At 51.2% G+C, this 24,494-nt stretch overlaps 1 protein-coding gene across 1 annotated transcript in view; it reads right to left on the bottom strand.

The window, feature by feature from the left end:
* Window positions 1-3,445: 3,445 nt before the first annotated feature.
* Zfat (zinc finger and AT-hook domain containing) overlaps window positions 3,446-24,494 on the bottom strand; it is a 166,065-nt gene continuing 145,016 nt past the window's right edge. Inside the window, exons 15-16 of the mRNA XM_042700017.1 lie at window positions 23,881-24,011; window positions 3,446-4,332 (exon numbers count right to left, since the gene is read on the bottom strand). Coding sequence (XP_042555951.1) covers window positions 4,093-4,332; window positions 23,881-24,011 — 371 coding nt within the window. The 3' untranslated portion in view covers window positions 3,446-4,092. The remainder of the gene's footprint in view (window positions 4,333-23,880; window positions 24,012-24,494) is intronic.

A 24,494-nucleotide genomic window follows, 5' to 3' on the forward strand; every position in this document is an offset into this window, starting at 1 on the left:
GGGCTGTCCTAGCCCGGGGCGGCTTTGCAATGCCCCCTTTGGGGTTTTCTGGGCTGTGAGGTCGGCAGCAGCAGCAGCAGGTGAGGATCGGCATGAGGGAGGGATGGGACAAAGCACCCTGAACTGCAGTATACACTCAGTTCCCCTGGGGACACACAGCTCACTCATGGAGCCATGCTAGAATGTTCCACGGGCTTGCTTGCTCTTGCCATATGGTGTGTGTGGGGAGGGTGTCTCTTTCCCTTTGAGCTGGCTTGGTCCTCTCTGACACACGCTGTGACATCGCCTCTGTATTTGTTGTGTGCTCTGTATTCACTGTCCATCCTGATGCGTGCGAATGGGGGAACTGTTTCCAGGCACCCCTGATCTCGGGCCCCTGTGCTAGGAACTCACTGCTGTGGTCTCTGACTTCACCTGCTCGAAATCTCGATTCCTAATGCAGTATTAGCAGAGGCAACGTGGTCACAACAGCTGGGCCGGCATGGACAAGGACTGCGTCCTGTAGAAGAGGCGCAGGAAGCTTTGCTCCCCTTCCATCACGAGAGCCGATTACAGGGACGGCTATGAGGAAAGGGGCCTGCCGGACACCACCTGTGTCAGCCAGCTTCCTGTCACTACAGTGAGGTACCTGGGATCCCCACCTTACAAACGACTTGTTCTGGCTACAGCATGGGGGGCTCCAGCCCATGAGCACCTGGCCTATGCCTCTGGGCCTGTGGTAAGCAGCACATCACACAGGAAGATGCAGCAAAGGAAAGCTGCTGGGCTCCTGGAAGATGAGCAAAAGCACAGCATGGAGAGAGCTGGGCTCCATCATCCCCTCCAAGGCCTGATCTCCAATGACCTAAAGACCTTCCTGACCTGTCAAATGCCTTTGGGTACATTCAAGATCCAAGTACCACACAGGCCAGCATTTTGGTGGACCTTTCCACCTCCCAAACTGTGAGCAACACACATCTGTGATTTATAAGGCACCAAGTGTATGGTATCCTGTACAGGCAGCCCAAATAGACTAAGATACTCACCCTCCAGCTGCTCCACCATTCACACATGAGACACAGTCATTGGACAATAGAAATAATGGCAATAATCTTAAGGATTATCCCTTGTTGGGTGCTCATACTGTGTCAGGACAGTGAAGTGCATTATCTTAGCTACTGTGCCCCCCATCTCAGAGATAAACACCAGGCTAGGGTTCTGGCATCAGACACAGCAGAAGGTCAGTGGCTAACAGTTCGCTGCCCAATGCGCACAGAGCCTGTGGGCTGTATGAACCCTGATTATTGATCAGTATGTTGTAGTTAACAAGGCATAAAGGGAAGGGGCGCTCTCCCTTACTCTATGTAGAGCCAGTTTTCGGAGATAGATTCCTGGTCTGTGTGTGGCCTGGGCACGACTGAGCCCTTCCCAAGCTCCCGTGGGCAAGACGACTATCTGAGGCGTGTCTCTATGACCCACAGGTCGGCTTGTGGAGGCACAGGACAGAGGTCTGGGATGAAATAACCAATTCCAGGGCAGGAGAAGCAGCAAGTACCCCTCTCCCTGCCTGGTCCCCCAGGACTCTGGCCTGGCACTGCCTTCTGTCTCCACAGACCTTTCTTTACCCCTTTGTCTATTTTGTGATAGTTAATATACAGAGCCGTCACTGCCTTCTTAGCCTCCAGGGAGTGGAGCAACTGTTATCTACCACAAACCACCGAAGCCTTAAATTACGGCAGGAATGCTGACAGTGATAGATTAGAATTTTTTAAAAATCAAACCCAAGCGTATCCCTGTCAGGACTAAGGGCTGAGTTGACTTGAAAATAATTTACTTAGAAAATCTTGTGGTGCATGGTAAATTAAGTCCGCCCCCCCCCCCCCTTTTTAGCCAGACTTTCCTCTCTTCTTCTCTAGCAAAGTATTGGTCTACTTAATTGATTTCCTGCTAGGACTTAAAACTGGTACCACTGGGGAAAGACTGTGGGCACCCGGGGCTATGCCAGGGACAGGGGTGGGCTGTTCACTGGGAAATTTTTTAAAGAGTGGAGATTTAGAATCAAAGGGTCTTGGGTTTTTTTTCCCCCCCAGCCTTGAAAAACAGGAGTGAAGAACAAGGGGAAAATCATCAGTGACAACAGCCAATGAATTTTAAATACTTATTATGAGAAAAAATTAATTTGTTAAACTAAGCCTATAGATTCAGGTTTAAAAAAAGTCGCTGTCTTCTTCACAAATGCAAAACCCCTATAGATTCAGGTTAAAAAAAAGTCGCTGTCTTCTTCACAAATGCAAAACTTGACAGCAAGGAAGAGCCAAGGGCGAGGTGGAAGGTCACATCTACACTGGGTGCAGCTAATATCTAACATGGTGCCAATCACACCCATGCTGTCTGGGCATGTCTGGGGTTACTTTATTAGTGGCTTCATCTGCGCATGCCTGAGACCAGGCCACAGAAGGATGGCCAGGAAGCACCCTGACACATGGGAGGCGGTCATACATCCTGGCCCTTAGTCATCACCCTCAAGCACTGGGGAGGGGGAGGGCAGGGCTTGGCCAAAGCTCACACCTGCGGAGAGAAGAGTAGGCCACTTGTGCCTGGCCTGGTGTGTAGGTTCTTTACACCGGCCTGGCCTTCCTTCCTTCACAAATGTGAGCTGCGAGTCAGTTCCAGTTGCAGAGGCACGGCTCATGCAGATGAGGTCTGGAAGACGTGTCAGATAAGCTGGGCACCTGGGAAAAGAGCCAGGGGACCTTCATGGCCAAGGCTAGGTGAGCATTGCCCTGAGCATCCCATTGGTCCCAAGTATTAGGGCGTTCTGGGCTGTCCTGACTCCCGTCTCTGGCCCCAGATCGCCTGTTCTGCCACTGGCTCTTGCTCACCCGTGTTCTCACCTTAGCTCCATGGAGCAGACCTTGCCTGTAACCCCTGTCCTGTTCCCTACAACTTCACCTTGACTGCCCAATCTCGCCTGCCTGCCTGCCTGGTGTCAGGAGTACCAGATAGAGGAGGCAGCAGAAACTAGGGAGTAAAAGAGGATCTGCATGCAACTTTTCCCACGGATTACATGCTAGCCTCCAATGCTGCCCAGGCAGGCGACTCACCCAGCCACCATCTTCCCAGCTCTACAAAGGAGAGAAGAGTTGGCAGAACACTCGTTGGATACCAAGATCTTCCTTGGGTTCAATGCCCAGTTCTACCACTTCCTGTGTGACCTGGAACTGGTTGCTTAACCTCTCTATACTAACATTCTACATCGGCACAGCTCCTGATGGCACCTCGCTCTCAGATCTAAGTGATGGCAAGTCCATGGTGAAGGAGCATGTGGTGAAGGAGCCCAGGGACCTGAGCTTGGTGGGTGTCAGCAGGTGCTTGGTATCTTAGCAAGGTTGAGTCCGGCTGGCCTGGAAGCCCAGGGCTTTCCCCACATTTCAACTTGAGCAGTGCTAAGGCAGAAGACAGAGAATGCAGGCAGGCAACGCTTTTATTACACGGACCCCTCACCCCCTGCCACTGCCTCAGAACAGGGGGTGAAGAGCAAAAGTGCAATTTCCTTTAAGAGCAAGAGAATTCCAAGATGGTAGGCTGAGACCCTGGGATGGGGAGGGGTAGTCCTCCCTTCGTCCCCAGGCCCTGCATGCATGGCACGTGGGGCTTTGGACCGCCTGCCCCACCTAGCCGTGACTTGGAAGCCCTAAGGTCACTTGTGCGAAGGCTGTGTCCCTTTCACGGGCTGCACAGCGGGTCACCCGAGGCCAGGCACCTCCGTGGGTGCCTCGGCTGGGTATGGGATCCACACAGATGCTGCTGGGAGCGGGAGACTCTGGATCTTGAAGCCAGGTGGGCAGGAGACTAGTGGCAGAGGTCTTTCTGGAAGCTGAGGATGCTGAGCGGATGCCAGGCAGATGCTGGGTAGGAGGAGTGTCTGTGTGGGTCTGGGGTCGTATATTGCTGGTGATAACCACTGCCCTGACCACCCAAAGGAGGTGCAGAGAGTCTCGCTAGGGCCACCAGGGAGGAAGGGCAGAGGAGAGCGGTGCCCTGCGGGCCAGGAGGGATGAGTGGTCTCCCATGGTACCAGCAGCTCGGCCTGAGCACGTAAGGTCGGCCCCTCTAGAGCTCCTGGGCTGGCTGCTCCTCCACCTGCTCCTCCACTGGCTGCACGGCCTCCTGCACGTAGACGATGAACTCCGAGGCCTCTCCGCCCTGCGTGTACACGGTCACCGTCTCGATGCCCTCCACGTCATCAGATGACACCACCAGGTGGTGCTGCTCGGCCAGCTCCACCGAGGCCTGCTGCAGCGTCTCCTGGATCATGACCGTGTGGTTGGCACTGGGCTCCTCCTCCGTGACCTGCGAGTGCGAGGGAAAGGTCAGGGCCTGTCCCCACCACACAAAACCGCCTGAGCGGACGGAGCAGCAGGCGCGCTCCACACGCTCCACACGTGCACTGCTGTGCTCACTCACTCCCGCGTCACACCGAGGACAGCAAGGCCCCTTGTGCAGTCCCTCCTGGGTGGCAAATGGTGGAGTCCAGGTTCAAATCCAGAATCCAGGCCCTGTTCCAGGTGTCTGGCTGCCTCCCAGGGTCAGAAGGCGGCCTGGGGCTCGCTCACCGAGCGTCAGGCACAGGGAAGGGGTCCTAGGAGCGGTCACGCTGGGGCTGGGATGTCCCAGTCCTCTGCCCATCAGTTGTGTCACTATCATCCCCAGAGGAGCACATGCATTCACAGGATGCCCTTCCTCCCTAATCACTGGGGACGAGGTCTGCCTAGGGACGTGCTGACATGTTACTGGGGAAAGCCAGGCCCAGGGAGTGTCTTCAGTGGATGAGGACCTGGTAAAGTCTACAGCCAAGCCTTTCCTGTTAGCTCCAAGCCGGCAAGGGTCCAGGGAAGGCCAAATTCTAGCTAACTCCCTGCATTCCTGACTGTTACCTCCTCCTGGGTCTCTGAGGATCATGGTTTGAAGCAAGCCTACGCAGACAAAGCCTCAGACTCTGCTCTCCAAATAACCAGCAAAATGCTGGATGGGAGATATGGCTTAAGTGGTAGAGTGACAACTATGAGTCAAAAACCCAAATGAGAATGTGAGGTCCTAAGTTTAAGTCTGGTATGCGTGCGCGTGCGCGCACACACACACACACACACACACACACACACACACACATACACACACACACACACACACACACACACACTGAGTAAAGGTTAGACAATAGGCTCAGGAGGAAGGTACAGACCTGGGAATGACTGGCTGGAGGAACAGTCCTCAGACTTGCCTGTTAGGGGGTTGAGTGAAGGAGGAAGTGCGTGGATCTGCACCAAGCCCATGGGAATGTCAGCACCCCACTTCCCGGCTCACCACAGGCCAGGACAAGACCACTCCCTAAATCTCCATTTGCTCAAATGCTTTCTTCAGAAAAGCACCTTGGGGACTAAAGAAGATTCTTCTTACAAAGTTGGTGCTTAATAGCACCTGGCCTCTTGCTTTATTCACTCATTCTCAGCCATTCAGTCAGTCAGCTACCACTGGGTTCTAAGCTCCATGAGGGCAGAGACCATGTCTGTCTTGGCACAGCCATCTCCCCAGAGCCAAGTCAATGCCTGGCGCATGGTAAGAGCCCAATATTTATGCAGTGATGATCTACTAGGTGCTAGCTGCTGTGGTGGTTAGGTGGCTACATAGTAAAAAAAAAAAGCAACCAAAACCCAGAATCCCCAAGGATTCACTGGGGCCGGCTCGGAGCTGAGCACTGCTGCCTTGCCTGTGTTGGGGACCCTTGAGTAGGTGTGCAGTGTTCCAGGTGGGCACGGAGGGAAAAAGCCCTCCAGAAATATAGGCTGTGGTGGATCTGCTCAGGACCTACCAGGAGCCCCATTCCCGGGGCTCCGATTCTCCTGCAGGCAGGGGCCTCCCATTAGCGGCTTCATACTCCAGCCTGGTCTATGTATGACAGGCCGTGGCCTCCTCTCTCTGGGTTGAAGGTTCTCCCTCCAGCCTGGGGCTTATTCCCGTTGCTGCAGCAGGAAGGGCTAAGTGAACCGGGGGTCGTGTTCCATTCAGAGCAAAGTAGGGGAAGACATCGTGCAGCTCCAAGGGGCTCCTGTGTTAATACTGGAAGGAAATATGGGCTGGTGGAGTTACTGCAGGAGGAAACAATATAGTAAACCTGCTTCCTTTCAGAGTGAACCAAGACCTTTCCCCCTACTTTTTTGTGGGGAGAGGAGGGAAAGTGCAGTGTTGTGCTCATTCTAAGGCCTGAATGCAGGGCCTTGTTTTGGCTTGACTTGTTTCACTCAAGGCTGGTGCTCTACCACTTGAGTTACACCTTCAGCTCTAGCTTTCTTTTTTGCTTATTAACTGGAGATGAGAATCTTGCATTTTCTCTGCCTGAGTTGGCTTTGAATAACGATCCTCAGACCTCACAGTCTCTTGAGTAGCTAGGATTTACAATCATAAAACACTCGTGTCCAGTTTATTCCAACTGTTTATTCCAACTCTGTTTATTCCAACTCTAACTTATTTATTCCAACTCTAACTGTTTATTCCAACTCTAACTTGGAAAATGTGCCATGAAACAGGGCTTTAGAGGTAAATGCTGACTGTTTTCTCATTGAAAGAGAGCGTCTGACAGCAGATTCTTTCTTTTTAACTGACAGTAAAGTCTGCACAGATGGACAGCCAAAATCCTTAGAATATCCTGAATGCAAACAAGCCCACCAAGCTCCAGGCAAGTGTGATGATGCCACGTGGCGAACACAAGACAATGAATGTAATGAGATCAGATGGTACGCAGCCTTAAATACGTTCTGGGACACGGTGCCATTATTTGAACATGGTAATTGTCATTGATGTTGAAGCCCCACCATGGAGTGATGACAGAAACTTTCTACTACCTTAAAACTTCCTACTCTTTTGCTAAGGTGGTGCTTTACCACTTGAGCCATACCTCTAGTCCTGCTTTTTTCTATTATTTTGGAGAAGTGGACTTTTCTACCTGGGCTGGCTTTCAACCAAGATTCTTCAGCTCTTCTGAGTAGGAAGAATGATAGACATGAGCCACTGGTACTTACATCTTGTTTTTAAAAACGTCTAACACTATGCGGCCCAAGTACAGATAGGCAGACACCCTGGCAAGGACAGGACTGCCCTGGCCAGGCCTCTCAGGTGAAGAGGCTGCAGTCCTGTTTGCATGCAGAATACCGGGCACACAACTAGTTCTCAGGCCCAGTGCCAGGCGGACCAGGAGGTCCAGCGGTGACTAGGACATGGCCACTGCCCACAGACATGAGGAATGAGACAAGGTGAAAAGCACTTAAACACAGCCCTGTCTCCATTTTCTTTCTGCTTGTTTCTTCAATTTGCAGCTTCAGGAGTGGACAATCAAAATTACGCTTGAATTTATTTATCTGCTGCTAAGTTGTCAAGGTACCTTGTCAGGGTACCATGAAGGCTGCAAACCCCAGTTGGGCTTAAGTCACCAGACACCATGATGGAGATGGTGGCACTGCTTCTGTGAGCGCTTCCCAGCGAGCACAGGTGGAACCTGCTGCTCTCTCATTTTCCCTGAGCCTTCCTAACGGGCCTGACACCTATCCAGGACTCTGGGATCTGCCCTCTGCCTGCCGCCGGGCTGCTTCGTGCGCTCAGGAGCCTCACGCATGGCACTGCCCAGCCCGCAGATGCTTGCTGCCTGCACAGATGCTCGCCCCGTGTAAACCAGGATGCGAACCAAGCCTGGAGGACTGACCAGGATGGTCGGTCCTCCTGCCTTATGGATGGGTCATGGGTCTTCCCACAGAGCACGTCCTTCTGCATCCCAACTGTCACATGACCACATCAGTGTTAAGACATTTCTGCAAGCCCTGGGCTTCCTCCCCGGCCCCCAGCGCAGCCTGCGGACACCCAGCCCTCACAGTTTACTGAAGACCTGCTCTCAGCTTGGGCATTTCTGTTCCCCCTTTACAAATGGGGAGACTGAAGTCCTGGGGATCAAGCAGCTAGCAGGGCTTGGTCCCGATGGCTCCGAGTCCAGAGATCATCCTCCATGGGTGTGTGTGTGACTGCCGCTGAGGTTATGACAGGTCACACACTGACAGGATGCCACCATTGTTCTCCAGCCAGCCTGGCGGCCAGGGGCTGCTCTCATCATTCTCTTTGTTCAAAATGATCACTAGTAGCTTAAGCTATTAGCACAAGCTTAAAATTGTTCTCCGCAGCAGAAATAATACAGCTTCCTCGGTGTCATTACCCCCGAGACGGATGTTCCATTTTCTACAAATGCTGTATCTAACAAGTCTTTCAGTCTATTAGCTGCATAGATAGCTTAATCGAAAACCTTGGCCCATGGAATGGTGCAAATCATTCACTAATTCTGGCCCTGCATTCTGCACTTCTGCCTGTCTCGAGTGTTCTTCTGGACTCTGGGCTAGCCTCTGGCTAGGACCTGGACACCTGGCAGCTGCAGCCTCTGGGTCCAATCACTTCGCAGCTGGATGGAGACACGCATGAGGCAGGCCACAGGATGCCATCTCACACCTCACACTTGTCCTGTCGTCACCTCCTCCTCCTTCAGCTCCCTCTCCACCTTCTATGTAAAATGCATCCCTAGTGAGTTCATCTGCCTCCCTCCCAACATTCAAGAAAGTCCCAGAAAGCCTTTGCTCAGGAAGATGGGTCCTTGTTTTGAGCTATGTGGGTGCCTGTGATGGCTCTGTGTCTGTGGTCCCCTGCTGAACTGGCGATTCCTTGGGAGCAAAGACAGTCCAGAGGTCCTGGCCCCAGGAAAGCTCCAGACTACCCACAAACGGACTCAGGGAGAGAGGACAGAGCACCACATACTATAGCCACATAATCCGGGGTCAGTGGCTGTGCTGCTTGTCCTGACTTCAAGCTCTGGAAACGGGAACGCATGGGGATGAGTCGTGAATCTCTTGTGGCTCCCCACATCCCAGAGGGTCCAGTCCTTATTTTTTATTTTTTTGTCAGCTGTGGGGCTTGAACTCTGGGCCTGGGCCCTGTCCCTCAGCAATTTAGCTCAAGGTAAGTGCTCTACCACTTGAACCACAGCACCACTTCTGGTTTTCTAGTGGTTTAGTGGAGATAGTATCACAGACTTTCCTGCCTGGGCTGGCTTTAAACTGTGATCCTCAGATCTCAGCCTCCTGAGTAGCTGGGATTACAGGCGTAAGCCACTGGTGCCTGACATCAGCCCTTACTTTTTAGGAGAAGCATTTGCCCAGGAACATAGGGTGGGAAACAGAGTCTAAGATGTCTTGATCTGTAGTTAGTATCCCAGCCAATCCTTAACTGGGCTACCTGACACCACCACAGGGTAGACTAGTTACCCAGAGAACCTTGCCCAGATATTCAGTGCCAAGACTGTCCCAGGAGGGGACATGTGCATGTGTTTTCCCTGGAATTATTAAACACAGAGAGCAGAAGCTGATGACAACACTGAAGACACAGCTTTGTGTCCTCTCTGCAAAGAGCTGTCCAAACAGCCTGTGGGAACAGTAGTGAGGGCCTGCTGCATGCGGACGCTGAGTGAACACCACCTGGACTGTGGAACGCTGCTCTTGCCCATCTGCAGGCCCACACCCCTCCTGTGCATGGACCAGCATGGCTGTACCTCCTCCTCCTCTCCTGACACAGTACCTCGGTCATGCCCCCAGTTCAGCACAGGTACACAGACAAGGGCCAAGAGGGGAGCAGGGCACCCACTTCCCCATCTCGCACTAGTCTCCTGTATTGAGCCCTGGCATAATCCACTGTCTCCTCAACAGGAATCTGCAGAGGGGCTCCTCTGTCCAAGAGTCCATCCCTCACAAGCGTGTCTGCAAATCTACCTGGTGGCTGCACAGCAACACCACGGCCCTCCTCCCACGGTGCCCTGCCCAGGGCCAAGCTGTGCCCTGATGCGTGTCCTCTGTGCACAAGACGCGAGGGCCACTTCTCCCTTGGGCAAGCACTTGACCTTCAGCCCACAATCTCTTGCTTCCCCTCAAAACATAACCTGAAAGCACGTCCTTCTGCCTGAGATTGTACTGGCAAACCCTCCCAGGAGCCAAAACAGCCCTGAGACACAGCCAAGGACACTGAAATATGACAAAGACTAATTAAGGAAAAAAAACCACAAAAACCGCAGTAGCTCAGCTGAATCCCACAGAGGCGGTGATGAGAAAAGGGGCAACGTTCCTTCTAGATGGAGACTGAAAGGAGAATTCAAAAAAAAAAAACAAAAACACAGGTGGAACATGATCAACAACATGAATTTGCATCACAACTCTCACCCAAAGCTTTCAGAACACTGTAAAACAGCTTCCTGGGAGCAGGAGCCACATGCCTGCCTGCGGCAGGGCCCTGGGCCTGGGCCTCAGTGCCACCAGGTGCACACACAAGCTCTGTGGGTCGTCCCAAAGGTGTGCTGGAGCTACCAGGCTTTGGACGGACCCAGCTTGTTCAGTGAATGTAGCCCCGGGCACATCCATAAAGGATGGTAAAGGAAGGGCCGAACACCTCTGCTGGCCTTGAATGTAAAGGAACCAGAATGAATGTGCATTTGACTGAACTTGGATTTTGTTCACAGTCCTTTGCCTGAGCGCCATCCTTCCCTCCTTCTCCCCCCCCCCCCCCCCCCCCCCCGTGCACCTGCACCAAGATGCTGCTGCTGCTGCTGCTCACGGCCCAGTGCGCTCCTGCAGGCCTGCGGCACCTTTGCCTCAGGATCCTAGTCAGGGGCTCCAGTGAGGCCCAGGTCCGCATTCACGCTTGTCAGGGAGCTGGAAGGCCAGCGTCATCTCTGCCGCTGTGCCTACCAAACCAGGCAATGGTTTCCCTGCAAGCATCCCTCCCATTGCCGATCCATGTGTAAGCTGAAGCAGGTTTCTATCTACCAGACCGGGTCTTCAGAGCAACCCTCCCTGGTATGTCGTCAATGACGTGAAATGGAAGGCACTGGGGGCTGAGCCCAGGATATGACAGAGAAGCCACTAGTTCTTTGCCTCCCCTTGGTACTCCTCTGCTCAGACTCAGTCCTCAGGACCTGCTGGGAGCAGGCCTGAGCCAGGCCTCCGTGACCTGGGGGAGGAAGTCCGAATCTGGGGTGTCAACAGAGGGCACAGGTGGAGGTTATCAACACACAGTGAACACAATGAGCACCTGCCTGAGGCCGAGCTCCTAATGAGCCCGGGCCAGGGAGACACAAAGACTCCAAAACAAGAGCCCGGGCCAGGGAGACACAAAGACTCCAAAACAAGAGCCAAACTCCTACAATGTGGGCCAGGTGTGGGCGGCATAGGCCACTGTGTGTGTGTGTGTGTGTGTGTGTGTGTGTGTGTGTGTGTGTGTGTTGTGTGTAATGACACATGTACAGGTTATATATACATGGGTGGCTGTGGCTGTATCTGGGAAATGGGTTTATCCATACATGTGCCTACATCTGCATGAGTGTGTATGGCTGCATATGCACACAGGGATGTGCATGTGTGTGTGTCGGCATGTGAAGGGGAGTGTGTGCGTGTGCATACATATATAACTATGGGTATACTGTGTCTATTTGCACATATGCATGGCCAGCGTGCTCGTGTGGGGTGATGGGGGTGCATGCACATGTGCATGGGGAGGGTCTAGACACAACCCTACACTTGTGGCCCTATTGCTATTTACATCCCTAAATCTCTCCATGCTCACACTCCTCTCTCCAATTTCTCCCCTGCTGTCTGGCGGCAGTTGGCTCCCTAAGCCTCTCCCACAAAGATGGAAAGCAGCTTGGCAGCTTAGTGTTTTCTCACTTAATTCCCAAGTAGCTCTGTGGAAGACTGGGGGGTGGGGGGTGGGGCGTGATGTCATCAACTCCTTTGTGAAGGGTGGCTAAGAGAGTTTACAATCCCCTACCACTATGCCTGGAGTATGGAGCAAGTGGTAGCACACTTGCCTAGCAAATATAAGGCCCTCAGAGCAATCCTTAATGCCGCCAAAACAAAAACCACCAACACAAGAGCCAAAAACCTCTGCTCTTATACGCGATTCTGAAATCTGGCGTGGTGGATTGACACCCTTGCTCATCCTGTGTAATACTGTCTAGCTTCCTGTCACCCTCGGGAGGAAGCCTGAGGCCTCCTGGCACGCAGGCTAGGACCTTCCGCCCTGGCCCTGCCCATCTCCCTCCCCACCTGCAGCTCCTATCCACACTGAACTCTTCCCCACCTCTGAACTCCCACCCTTGTTTCTTGATTTGCCTGTCAGCCCCCTCTCTACCCTTCCCCTGAAGATCCCATCTTGCCCTTGGAATTCTGGCAGGCCCTTCCCTTCCTCCAGGAGTCCCTCAAGGTCTCCTGGCCAGGACTTCCTTATCACCGGATGCTGACAACTGTCACACCCACAGGATCACAACAACTGCTGTCCTGTCCATCTCTGACAAGCCTCTCCCTGCCTTACCATAGCCTGGCCACACCTGGTAAATAGGAAATGGTGCACCTCTGTTTCTCTAATGAGTCACGAAGTGAAGACAGCATGCCAGCTGCCAAAGGACTGTGCCTGCCTAACTTGCTCAATTAACTTCTAACTCAGGCCAGCCAACTGGAAGACTGCAGGACTGGACTTCTGCACGGAGCATAAAGAAAGCACTTACAAAGTCAACTGCAATACTCATACAGACACGGGGGAAGGAGGGAGGGAGGGAGGACGGGCAAGAGAGTGTCACTGCCCAGCAGCACTGCCCCTGATCCTACTGCACACATGGTGGATATGCAGGCCAGGAATCAGAAAAGGCTGAGGCCAGCACCAGGGGCAGGCTGGAACCCATGTGAGGGGGCCAGGACTAAACCCAGCAGGAAGGCACAGGATGGAGGGGCTGCAGAGCAGTCCCTTCACGTCACACCTACCCTTACCCACTCCAGTCAGGCCCTCCTGTGCCCTGGTCCTCAGCTCTCCTCTTCTCCCTCCTAACCACCCCATAGGCTGCATCTCCCTCCACTTCTGGACCTGGGGCTGTGCAGCAGTGTTCCGCTGATCCTTCTTCTCCATCTACACCCCTCCCTATAGCTCAGCCATGCCAGTAATTCAAATTCTGTCTCTAGGTTCATGACTCCCTAGCCCACACTTCTCCCCTGTGCTTCTCAGGCAGCCTGCCCTGCTGCTGTCCAGCTCCACCTGTGACTTGAGGCCAACGTGGGCTCCAGTCCACTGGCTTGCCCAAGGGTGGCCATTATGATTACCACCTTCCTTCTGACCTGTGGCCTCCATACTTGAAAGGAAAGAGTGCAATTCATGATTTCCTTTCTTCTATGGTTCTGTCTCCTCTGAAGTCCCCTGATTCCAGGGCATGATAACAGCTAGAGGGCTACAGACAAAACCCCTCACACCAAACCTCAAAATGAAAAAGAACACTGCAGCCGATGGCCGTCGGCCACACTCTCACCTACGGGAAGGAGCTTCTTCTTCCTGGCAATTAGGGCCTCACTCTCTGCTCTCACTGTAACCACACCACTGCCTCCCCGGCCCTCTCAAAAGCGGAGCAGCACATCAGTTCCACCCCGTTCACAAGACACACATTTGTGGTCACACCCTGGGATTCACGTGCACTGGGAACAAAGAAAAAAAGCTAAATTTCCTCAAATTTATTGAGGAAAGAAAAGGGGTAAATGAACGTGATCTGTAGAAAAATACCATAAATTTCTACTTTATAAATATATATGTATATGCAAGACTAAAACAGGTAGGTTTATCTACAAGAAACCTGTGGAAATAATGGAAGATTCACCAGCAAGCAGAAGCTATTCCAGATATCAGTGAAGATTGAAAGCCTTTGAGGAAGGAGAGAAGGCAGGGAAGGGGCAAGGCCGTGAGTCACCTGCACAGGCACGGCATCTTTCATGAGGGAGACGGCACATTGCCTTCCCGCTACCCTGTTTTTCTCTTGGTAGGAAGTAGACAGCGGGTATTTTTTCTTTTCTGGAAATATACATCCCATACACAGTGCGAAGCACGAGTTGTACTGGCTGCCTGCTCACAGAACTCGCCGCTGGGCACAGCAGGACTCTGTCGTCCAGATCAGCACTGCTCAGCTCCTGGACTGGACCACCCAGCTCCCCTGACCTGGGGGCTACAAGGGAGGGACAGCCTGCAAACCCGGTGGGCCTCCTCCTACCTCTGTGCCACAGAAACAGGAAAGAAAAGGCTTCCACCATGGACGAACCAACTCACAGAACAAAACACAAAGCCTTGAAATCACTTAGCACACTTAGGAAGGCAAGCTCATCAGCAGAAGCAGATGTACAGATAAACCGTCGACCCCTCCTTACATCGCAGCATGGCACAACAGTGCCATCCGCCCTCCTGCTGTGGATGGAGCAATGGAAGGCACAGGGCTGAAACCCTCAGGACACCCGTCCCATTCACCAAAGGCACACCCAGCTGCTACTTCCGCCTCTCTCCCACCAGGAAGAGCTGACTCTCTCCCGGCCGGGTCTCACTGCATCTACCATGCAAAGCCAGTCTCCATTTGAGTTCAGGCTGCTGTAACAAACCATCCTTGACTAGACAGCTTATAAATGATAGAAGTTTATTTCTCACCATTCTGGAAGCTGGAAGCCCGAGATGGCGGGATTCTGGTGAGTGTTCTCCTGGTAGTAGAATGCTTCATTCTCATATGGCAGAAAGCGTGCGAGCTAGCCCTCTGGCCCATTCATAGCATCCCATGCTCATGACCTAATGCCACCACCACACTGACCACTCTGAGGGAATGTGTACCTTCAGTCCACACAGCCTCTCCTGGCCTTCTCTGTAGGAATGACTCAAATTGAACTCAACAGCTGGAGGTTGTTAGGGGTCAGGTTATTTTGAGCCCCAGCCATGTTAATTTACATAATGTAATTATGCACTTACATAATGTCACTAAGTGTTTACCTACTTGGACAACTCTACAGCCCTTCTAAGAAAGAGGTGGAGTCTTAACCAGCAGTCTTCTGGTGCTTGCCACTGGCTGCTTGCTGGACAGAAACCACCAAAGCAGGGACACAGCCGTGGCTGGACTCTACACCCGCAGCAAGGGCAAAGGAGCGCTGTTGTGTTACAGGTAGAGTCTTCTTCCTGCTTAGGGACATTTGTGTTTTATAAGATCATTCACTGGGCCATACAGCATTATCAATACAGGCAGTTTGTTGAACACCAGTGGTTCACATCTGTAACCTAGCTGCCCAGGAGGCTGAGATCTAAGGACTGAGATTTGAAGGCAAGTCCATGCAGGAAAGTTCATAAGACTCTTATCTCCAACTAACTGCCAGAAAAGGCATAAGTGGAGCTATGGCTCAAGTGACGTAGCACCATATGAGCCAAGTCAAACTCCAGTCCTGGCACACACAAAAATAATTCAAGTAGGGGCTGGAAGGTAGCTCAGTGGTAGAGTGCTTGCCTTGCATGCATGAGGCCCTGGGTTTGATTCCTCAGCACCACATAAGCAGAAAAAGCCAGAAGTAGCACTGTTGCTCAAGTGGTAGAGCTCTTGCCCTGAGCTGAAGAGCTGAGAGACAGTGCCCAGGCCCAGAGTTCAGGCCCCATGACCAACAAAAAAAATACAAGCAGATGACCAGAGGCAGCTGATAAGAAGCACTCGAGGACACACGGCCATCTCATCAACTGGTTCCATGGGCGTTCCTTGGCCCACAGGCTGCACCTTCCCTTCCTCTGGAAGGATAAAAGCTAAGACTTTATTGCATGTACCACACAAGGCCCAAGTTTCTTTTGCACAATCCATACAACAGCCTCATGGGGTAGAAAAACATTCAAGTAGAAATACTTTCCCCAAGGTCATATGATTTGTGCAAGGTCACACACTATTAAGTGACAGACACAGGATTCAAACACAGACAGTGCAGCTTCCTTTTGGTCACTTGGCTCCCTACTGGCTCTGACATGCTCTGGGGTGGCATCCATGAACAGGTCTCCTTGACCCCGATACCGCCTGCTGGGGAAACACATTTTGAGTAGTGAGGCCTAGATGAAGGCAGCGGCCATAGAGGCAGAGGGACGCTTGAGGTGTGCTGTGGAGGCAGGGCCCCCAGTGCAGGCTGGTGGATGCGAAGTACGAGTGGGAGGGGCAGGGAGGGGATTCCCAGGGTCCAATACCTGCTGCGAGAGCGCCATGTGAGATGGGACAAGGGGGTCGAGGGGGAGAGGGAAGGAGGAAGGGGGGAAGTGGAGAGGTCTAGTTGGGGGACAGCTCTCGGGCCAGGATGGAGGCTACCGGCTAACACAGAGCAAGGGCTGAGATCCACAGAAGGCCTGCAGCATACCTCACCCTGACGGGGTAACAGCTCTGAATCGCTCCCACTCCAGCTAACACAGCCCTAGCCTTGTCCTAAACCTGACACAAACCAAGTGAACGGGGCTAACTGGGGGACTTCCCAGTGAAACCCACCTGGCCTGCAAGGACATGGAGCAGAGCACAGGCACCAAGCAAGCAACCTGCAGACAACTTGGAGTGTTATGGCTTCAAGTGCTGCCAAGAGCAGCAGCCAAAGCTGCAGCTTCTTGAGCAACAGCAGTGAAGTGGGGCTTAGGAGCAGGAAGAGAGAGGTAAAGTTCAGTGGGGCACCATCCTCCCCTTGGCTAAGAATGGGTTATGTGAGAACAAGGAGCATAATGGAATAGAGAAAAGCCTTTATGCTCTGTTTTTTTCAAGCCATCTCTCACACGGTCACAGATACATCATGAGACTTATTTTTACTTTTAAGATTTCACAAAGAAATGGAATTTTCAGTGACTACCAAGGCATAAGAAGACTCAGCAAGTAATGAAAAAGCTTTGAAAAAGGAAGCAATTTGGAACATCAGTCAGCCATCAGAAATCACACCAGAAACAGACATCTCTGAAAGAAGTTTCACTTAACAAGAAGAAAAGGATGATTCAAATGGCTAAGGGAGAACCAAGGAAGGCTACAAAGGCCCAAAGGTAGCATTAGGTGACAAGGGAGAATAATCCACTGCCAAATTCCTGGATGCAACTTTCTGTCTCTACAGCTCTGTGCTGAAGGCCACAGCAGAATAAATGTGCTGTAAGGAACGTGAGGGAGAAAATGCTGTCAAAATTGCCCCATCCGTAAGGAAATGGAAAGACTTGGAAAAAAATTACATTAAGTGAAGTAAGCCAGAACCAAAGAAACATAACTTGCCTGGTTCCCCTTATCTGTAGTAATTAGAGTGTGCCTGTAAATCCATAAGTAAACACAATGGGTGGTAAAAGAAAAAAATTACACTTAGGACATGATAAATAGGACTCTAAATATTCACACAGTGAGACCAAAGGAGGATATTCTTAGGAGAGGATCACAAAGGCTCAATAGCTATGCGCATTTGATCATATTAAAGGATGTTTATTAAAATGAACCCCAATAAATGGAAACGAGGTTTTTTATTTTACTTTTTGTGGGCTTTTTTTCCCCTTTTGTCACTGTTGTTGATTTCTGTACCTTTGGTCTTGTTCATAAGTTTATCTGTTTTGGGAGAGTAAGGGGAAGCACAGAAATGGCGAAGTAATTCAGCAATGATACTCAGCAGACGCTATGTTAAAAATGAATTAAACAACTTGTGGGGGAGGAGGCGGGAGGGAAAAACTGGGAGGAAAGGTGGGAAGAGGTGACACTGTTCAAAAAGAAATGTACTCATTACCTGACCTATGTAACTGTAACTCCTCTGTACATCACCTTTACAATAAAAAAAAAGTCAGACACTACTTGTGTGAATAATTAGGTGTGTGGTAAAATTAAAATTTGCAGAGCTCCAACATGAAGTAAATTGTACCATATAGTTCTTGAAAGAATCACATAAAGCTCATCAACTAACTAAAACATGCGGGTAGAAAGTGTTCATTAGCCAGGCACTAGTGGCTCACTCCTGTAATGCCCAATGACCCAAGAGGCTGAGATCCTGAGACCTGTAGTTCAAAGCCAGGTGGGACGGAAAAGGCTGTAAGACTTTCATCTTTTATCTCCAAAACCAGCATAAAGCTGGAAGCAGAGGTATGGTTCAAATGGTAGAGTGTCAGCCTTTAGGAAAAGAGCCAAACAAGTGTGAAAGGCTGGCCCTGAATTCTAGCCCCAGTACCGGTGTGTGTGCCTGCATGTACACATGCGCGTATACACACACACACACACACACACACACACACACACACACACACAGATCTGATTCCCTCATTCCTATGAGTCTGTAAGCATGGAATGGGTATGTGGTCTCACCACACAGGGGGAGGAGCAAGTGGTTGAGGTAGATGGAAACTGTATTTACATACACAATTTTTTTGGCGGGGGGAGGGTCCGGTAGTGGGGCCTGAACTCTGGGCCTGGGCGCTGTCCCTCAGCTCTTCAGCTCAAGGCTAGTGCTCTACCACTTGAGCCACAGCGCCACTTCCGGCTTTTTTTTTTCTTTTTGCTTATGTGGTGCTGAGGAATCAAACCCAGGGCCTCAGGCATGCAAGGCAAGCGCTCTACCACTGAGCCACCTTCCCAGCCCTACATCCACAATTCTTAAATCACCTATCTATGTATCCTCTCTTTCTCTCTCTCCTTCTGGGAAGAATTCCACAGATGAACCACAATAGAGGAAAACTGTAATGGGAAAGTCCGCTAAATGAGGCACTGAAGTTGCTAGGGCTTTGCTCTGGTGCAGGATGATGAAGCTGAGCTGTTCTTTGGATAAACACCAGGCAACATGAAACTTGGACATCAAATGAGGCTCTGGCCGGGAACAGAAAGAGCAGGAGCCCCCCTCATCAATGCCCCCTCTCTTACTCTACTTTCTTGAAGCCAGGGAGATTGCTCACAGTGTATGCCAATAAAAGTGTCTCTGGGAGAACCAAAAATGCCATAAACTCACCAGCTGCTCAAGCTTAAAAGAGACAGGAAAAGGAGCCAGGCGCTACTCAGGCCTTCTGCGGGTAGGATAGAGGACAGGCTGCAATTGGGTCACCCCCATGGTGAGGCCCGTCTCTCCTGTACTGGGTCTTTCCAAGAGTTTTTCTGCTAGGCCTCAGACATGTGCAGCTATAATCATTTAGAATGTTCCTTTAAAAAATGAATAATGAAAATAGATTTGAAGCCTCACAAAAACCCCTTTCCATAGCCATCTGCCAGTATCTGGCCCCAAGTGCGAGGAGAGGCTCAGTATGGCCCGGGTGCGGAGGCGGGGTCGGGCCTCCTGGCAGGCACTTCCAGGGAGCAGGCTCCACTGGGCCAGAGGCTGAACCTGAGCAGTGCCCCTGCAGAGCTGCTTCTCTGGGGCAGACCCTGGTCTGGATGGGCAGTAAGAAGAGGGGGTCAAGGACCCTCTAGTGCCAGGTTTTGAATTGTAACAGGCCCAGCACTTCTTCAACTATGACTCTCTGTAGGGTGGAGTAGATTCCTGAACCTTGAATCAAAATACCAACTCTGACAAAAAAATATATATCTATATCTATATATGGGTCTAGCAGTGTGTGTGCTCCTGCAGCTACAGAGTGGCCATAACATCTGCACATCAACACCATCCCCAGGGCACCTGGGAATTCCACCCCTGGAGAACATAGTAACTATGCACTGACAGCAAGATGCTCACGCTCTGAGGTGCACGTGTGTGTTTGATGATTAACTAACTTGACTGGGCCAGGGCACCCAGATTCAGTCTCATATTATTCTGTATGTGACCACGAGGGTATTTCTGGATGAGATTAACATTTAAATTGGAAGACGAATTGAAAGCACTGCCTTCTCTAGCATAGGAGGGCCTCTTCCTATCAGTTGAAGATCTGTATAGAATAAAAAGGCTGACTTTCTGCTCTAGTTTAAATACTGGTCTGGATGGCCATCAGAGGCCTATGTTGGAAGGCTTGGTTAGCAGGGTAGCACTACCAAGAAATGATGTAACTCTCAGAAAGTAGGATCCACTGGGGAGATCCTTGAGATAAAGGGGCATGTCCTTCATGGGGGCTGTCTCTGCTCCAGCTCAAGACACGACTATCTCCTCCTACACCTGCTCCCTTCTGATGCACTCCTACCAGCCCCTTCACATGATGGGCCCCATCCACCGCCTTCAAGGCAAGTGGTCCTCCTGACCTTGGCCTTGCAGGCCCCATACAGGTGAGCTAAATAAACCTCTTCACAGGTAGCTGGTGTCAGATATTTTGTTACAGAGATGAAAAGCTGACTGACACTGGATCAGGGGCAGAGGCACGTGTCTGTGATTGGAGGAGGAGGGGGTCCTGGGGGAAGGACAGGGCTCCAGGCATGCGCCTCTGCCCCTGATCCAGGCTCTTCGCACAGTGCTCATCGCCCTCCTCTGAGACTGCCTGATGGGGAGGTGGGTTTTGTTCTTTTGCCATGGCACCTTGCTCCTCCCACACTCTGAAATGCTCTTATTTACTACACGCACCGGCTTAGCCATCCCCTCCAGAAGGACGCTCAGCAGTAGCGTCATTCATCTTACTTGTTCACTGGAATATTCCAAGTGCAGAGACAGCACCTGGCTGATACTGTTGAATGAGAGAAGAAATCACTTTCCTCCTTAGAAGACTTGCCACCCAAGAGCAGCGACTGTCTTATCTCTGTGACCCGGTGTGGGAGGCAGAATGATGGGCCCCACGAGACGCCCACGTCCCAGTCCATAGTGTCTAGGCGTATGCCACCTCCCACAGTAGAAGGGACTCTGCAGAGGTGACCTGCCAAGGAACTTGTCCTAGGGTGACGTGCCAGGCAGACAAGCTGGGCAACTGGCCAAGTGTCCAAGATAATCAGGAGAGCGGCACTAGCCAAGGAGAAGCACTCTGACCATGGGAATAGTGCAGAGGAAGACCTCAACCTGTTATGCTAGGTCTGCCGCTGCAGGATAGAGCCCTGAGTTACACATGTGGGTGGCTGCTAGAAGCTGGGAAAGGCAAAGGAAGGTGGGCTTTTTCCTTTCCAGAGGAATATAGCTCTGCTGACACTTTAATTTTAGCCCAGGAAACCCTATCAGATTTCCAGACTTACAGAGCTGCAAGGTAATACATTTGTGCTGTGTAAGTCATTCAGCCTGTGGTCACCTGTGACAGTGGCCAACAGGAAACTCCAGCCAGAGACTGTCCGTCTCTGACCACAGCCAACTTTCAATCAGTGCCCACTACATGAATGAAAGTCATTAAGCCAACTGTCTCTAAAATAAAATGCAATCTATAAGAACAACACAGTGATGTCAGCCAGGAGCCAAGGTGATGACTATTTATTTTAGTTCCTTAAGTCTTCCTTTTCTTTTACATGATTAAAAGTGACTCAGAGAATCTCACAGTAGTACTTCCTGTGATATATCTAAAATCTAAACTACTTAGGCAATCTTATTAATCAAATACAAATTTTCTTCTCATAAAACTCATTAAAAGAGGACGAAACCAACTCATTGAAAGCAAACTGTTGGGTCTCAACAAAGGCAGGCTTAACTGCACCCCAAGTCCTCGCGTGTGCTGTCCTGCCGGGTGCGTGGTGGAAGTTGCCCACACCCAGGCCGTGTGAGCCTCGCACAAAGGAGAGAGCCATCATCGCTTTCCCACAGCTCTGTAGGACTTGCATCTCAGTGATTTAGCACACACATTAGCAGACATAACTTCCTACACCAGAGTTAAACTACAACAAAAACAATTAAACACACTTACCCGATATACACAGCCACATCCAACACAAATGATGAGGCAAGTGAGTGGGGGCATTCCCTTAGCTGGAAGAGCTGGAAATGCTACAGTCTCTTAGCTACAGGTGTGGGCATTTAAGGTCTCCCTGTCCATCCACCCATCCATCCGCTCTCCGCTCCATCCTGTATGCACAGCCAGGTGCTGTGAGAGTGAGGTGCTGGCCAGGCAGACATGACACTGACACACACAGGTGCATCTTTCCAGACGCGATTCCTCACCACTGTGTCCCGCAGCACCACATGCAGCCTGCGTTTGCTATGGGAGGCTCCGCTCTTTCCTCCTCTTGGGAGCATATTTAAATTGTTGGGTTTTTTTCCAGGATGCTTATCTGCCTCTCCCCTTGTTGAGCTGTCAGTCTAATGCCTGGGAGCATATCTAAGTTGTATCTTAACAACACATCAGAACCTCATGTATCATTGCATTGCCTGTGATACTCAATAAATCACAGCCCAGAGAGCAGCAGACCTATCCCTTTCTTAGAGAAGCCACATATCACAGTCAGTGGCACCTTTGACTCTCTCAAAAGCATCTGCATGTATGACACATCCAAAGTCCTCCTGACGCTGCCCAAATGAACCCTTCCCGAGGAACCAGGTCTAGTTCAAGGTTCTACACCTCAGGATACACATGCAGCGCTCCAGAAAAGCTTCATAAAACAAGATCACGACTGCAGCCTAGTAAACACCTAGCAAAGCCAAAAAGCCTGGAAGTGAACACATCTATTCTCAATGAGTATAGAGTAGCAGGTAAATGCAGACTGAACCACCCCACTGCCTGCAGTCTGACTTCTGTTCATACCTCCTAGAATGAAACCACACTATGAGAGAGGGGTTTGAGGACACATAATTAAGTCATTCCTCCACATATGGTAAGTCTGATCTGTTAATCTAGAAATCCAAAGTTAATTCAGATGTTCTATAATTGCCTTGAGAGAAATACTTGGCCTGGCTTTCCTGCTTTGTGTGGTCCCCGAGCACACATGGGGGGCCGGTATAGAGACCACGGGACTGTCCACTTCCAACTACCAGTGGCAGGTGGCCAGGAAGCATCGCCCAGGAGTCGATACATGACAGGCATATTAGGAAATATCTTCATTGGTGACTGCCAAGAAAAGCTTATGTTTTCCTTAAGTTACCTGGTTCACCTTTGCTTCTTGCTTTCATTCGCAAAATTCAGCACCAAAATTTTAATAGTGTGCATCTCTTCTAGGTCTCTCCTCAAGTTCAGATAGACTTTTCTCCAATAAGCCTCTTATATAACAGCCCCAACCCCCACTCGTTGGCCCCAAGCCCTGCCCTCCCTCCCTCCCTCTTCTCCTTGTTACTACATCTGCACACCAGCTGGGTGTCATCCTGGTTGTCCCCATCTGAGAGGAACCTCTTGATGGTAGACACCGGTTCCCCGGGGAACCCCAACAGTCAGAACACTGGCTGAGGAGAGCAGGCACTCAATAAATACCCACTGAATGACTCCAGGCAAGCACAGATAAACCATACAAGACATGATATTCTACATTTCAACTTTCTCCATGAATTACATTTCCCTGGTTTCAACGTGTTCAGTGTTTTTGTTTTCTATCCTTAAAGTGCCTGTGGAAGCCAGCCTAAATCTTTCATAAGATGAGAGTTGGAGATGGTAGATGAAGAGACAGTACACCGACAGCAAGGATGCCCTGGCGGCCTAGCATGCTGCACTCTAGCACATGGTGAAGGCCTGGCTGTGGACAGAGGAGGAATGAGCCAGGCATGTGGCATGTGATGACTAATTTGGCAAAGGGATCTTTCTCCCAAACTCTCCATTCTCTTTCAGTCCTGTATGGATCTGAGCAGGTGATGGGGGGGGTGGCCACTGGGGAGAGGTTGCTGGCATGCCTGTGTGTTCCCACACTTTGCACTGGTCTGCTTCCTTGATGGGGCCGCAGCCTTCACTACAGATGTGCCCACACACGTCCACACCAGCTCCCTTCCACTCATGAATTCTTTGGAAGGAAGTGCATGAAGAGTCTCTGGGGAATTTTGAAATATATTATGTCCCTTCATAAAGCCCCACTCATAGTCACAGAGACGCAACCTGTAACAGTCAGAGGTAGATGGAAATGCAGGACAGTAGGCCAATTTCTTTCCCACTCTGACTCCAGGCAAGTTAAACCACTGAAACCCCGGCAGGGAGGACCTTCGGAGACGGGTGTTTCAGAGTGTGGGGTCTCACCTGTTTCACCACAGTCACCGTCCCGGGAGCCATGGCCACCACCGAGGCCACAGCGGTGGCGTCGTGGGTCTCCCCACCCAGCTCGATGATCTGCTGCAGGATGTTCACAGCTGTGGGGTCCAGCCGGTCACCTGAGGACCAAGAAGCACACGAGACCATTAGGGCCACCTGGTGGAAGGGCAACCAGCGCCAAGCCAGCGCCCTTTTCCAGGATGAGGCCTCTGACGGGATGCTCGGGTACTAAGCATTCTTGTACTGTGTCATGAGAAATGATTTGTATGGTACTTTACAGCTCATCAAGCATTTTCTACAAGAACGTCTCAAAATGCCCAGCCCAGTGAGAAGATGGCATTGCGATATGATCCCCACTTTGTCAATTTGTCACTGGATCATAGAAAAAGCAGAGACTTGCATCAGGCCATTGGTCCAATTTACAGCACAAAGTCAAAGCCAAACCCTAGAGGCTCACGTTCTGAAGCTCAACCTGGGAACACGGGCCTGCCCCTCACACTGCCGCTCCTAGAGCACCTGCTGACATCTTCTCTCGAGTGCATGGTAGGTGGCCATGAAAGTGGGCCGTGTCAGGCACCCAGATGAGCAGCAAACCACCCACA

The sequence above is a fragment of the Dipodomys spectabilis genome, unplaced genomic scaffold (genome assembly GCF_019054845.1).
Source record: "Dipodomys spectabilis isolate Male_0828 unplaced genomic scaffold, ASM1905484v1 ptg000264l, whole genome shotgun sequence".
Classification (NCBI taxonomy): Eukaryota; Metazoa; Chordata; class Mammalia; order Rodentia; family Heteromyidae; genus Dipodomys; species Dipodomys spectabilis.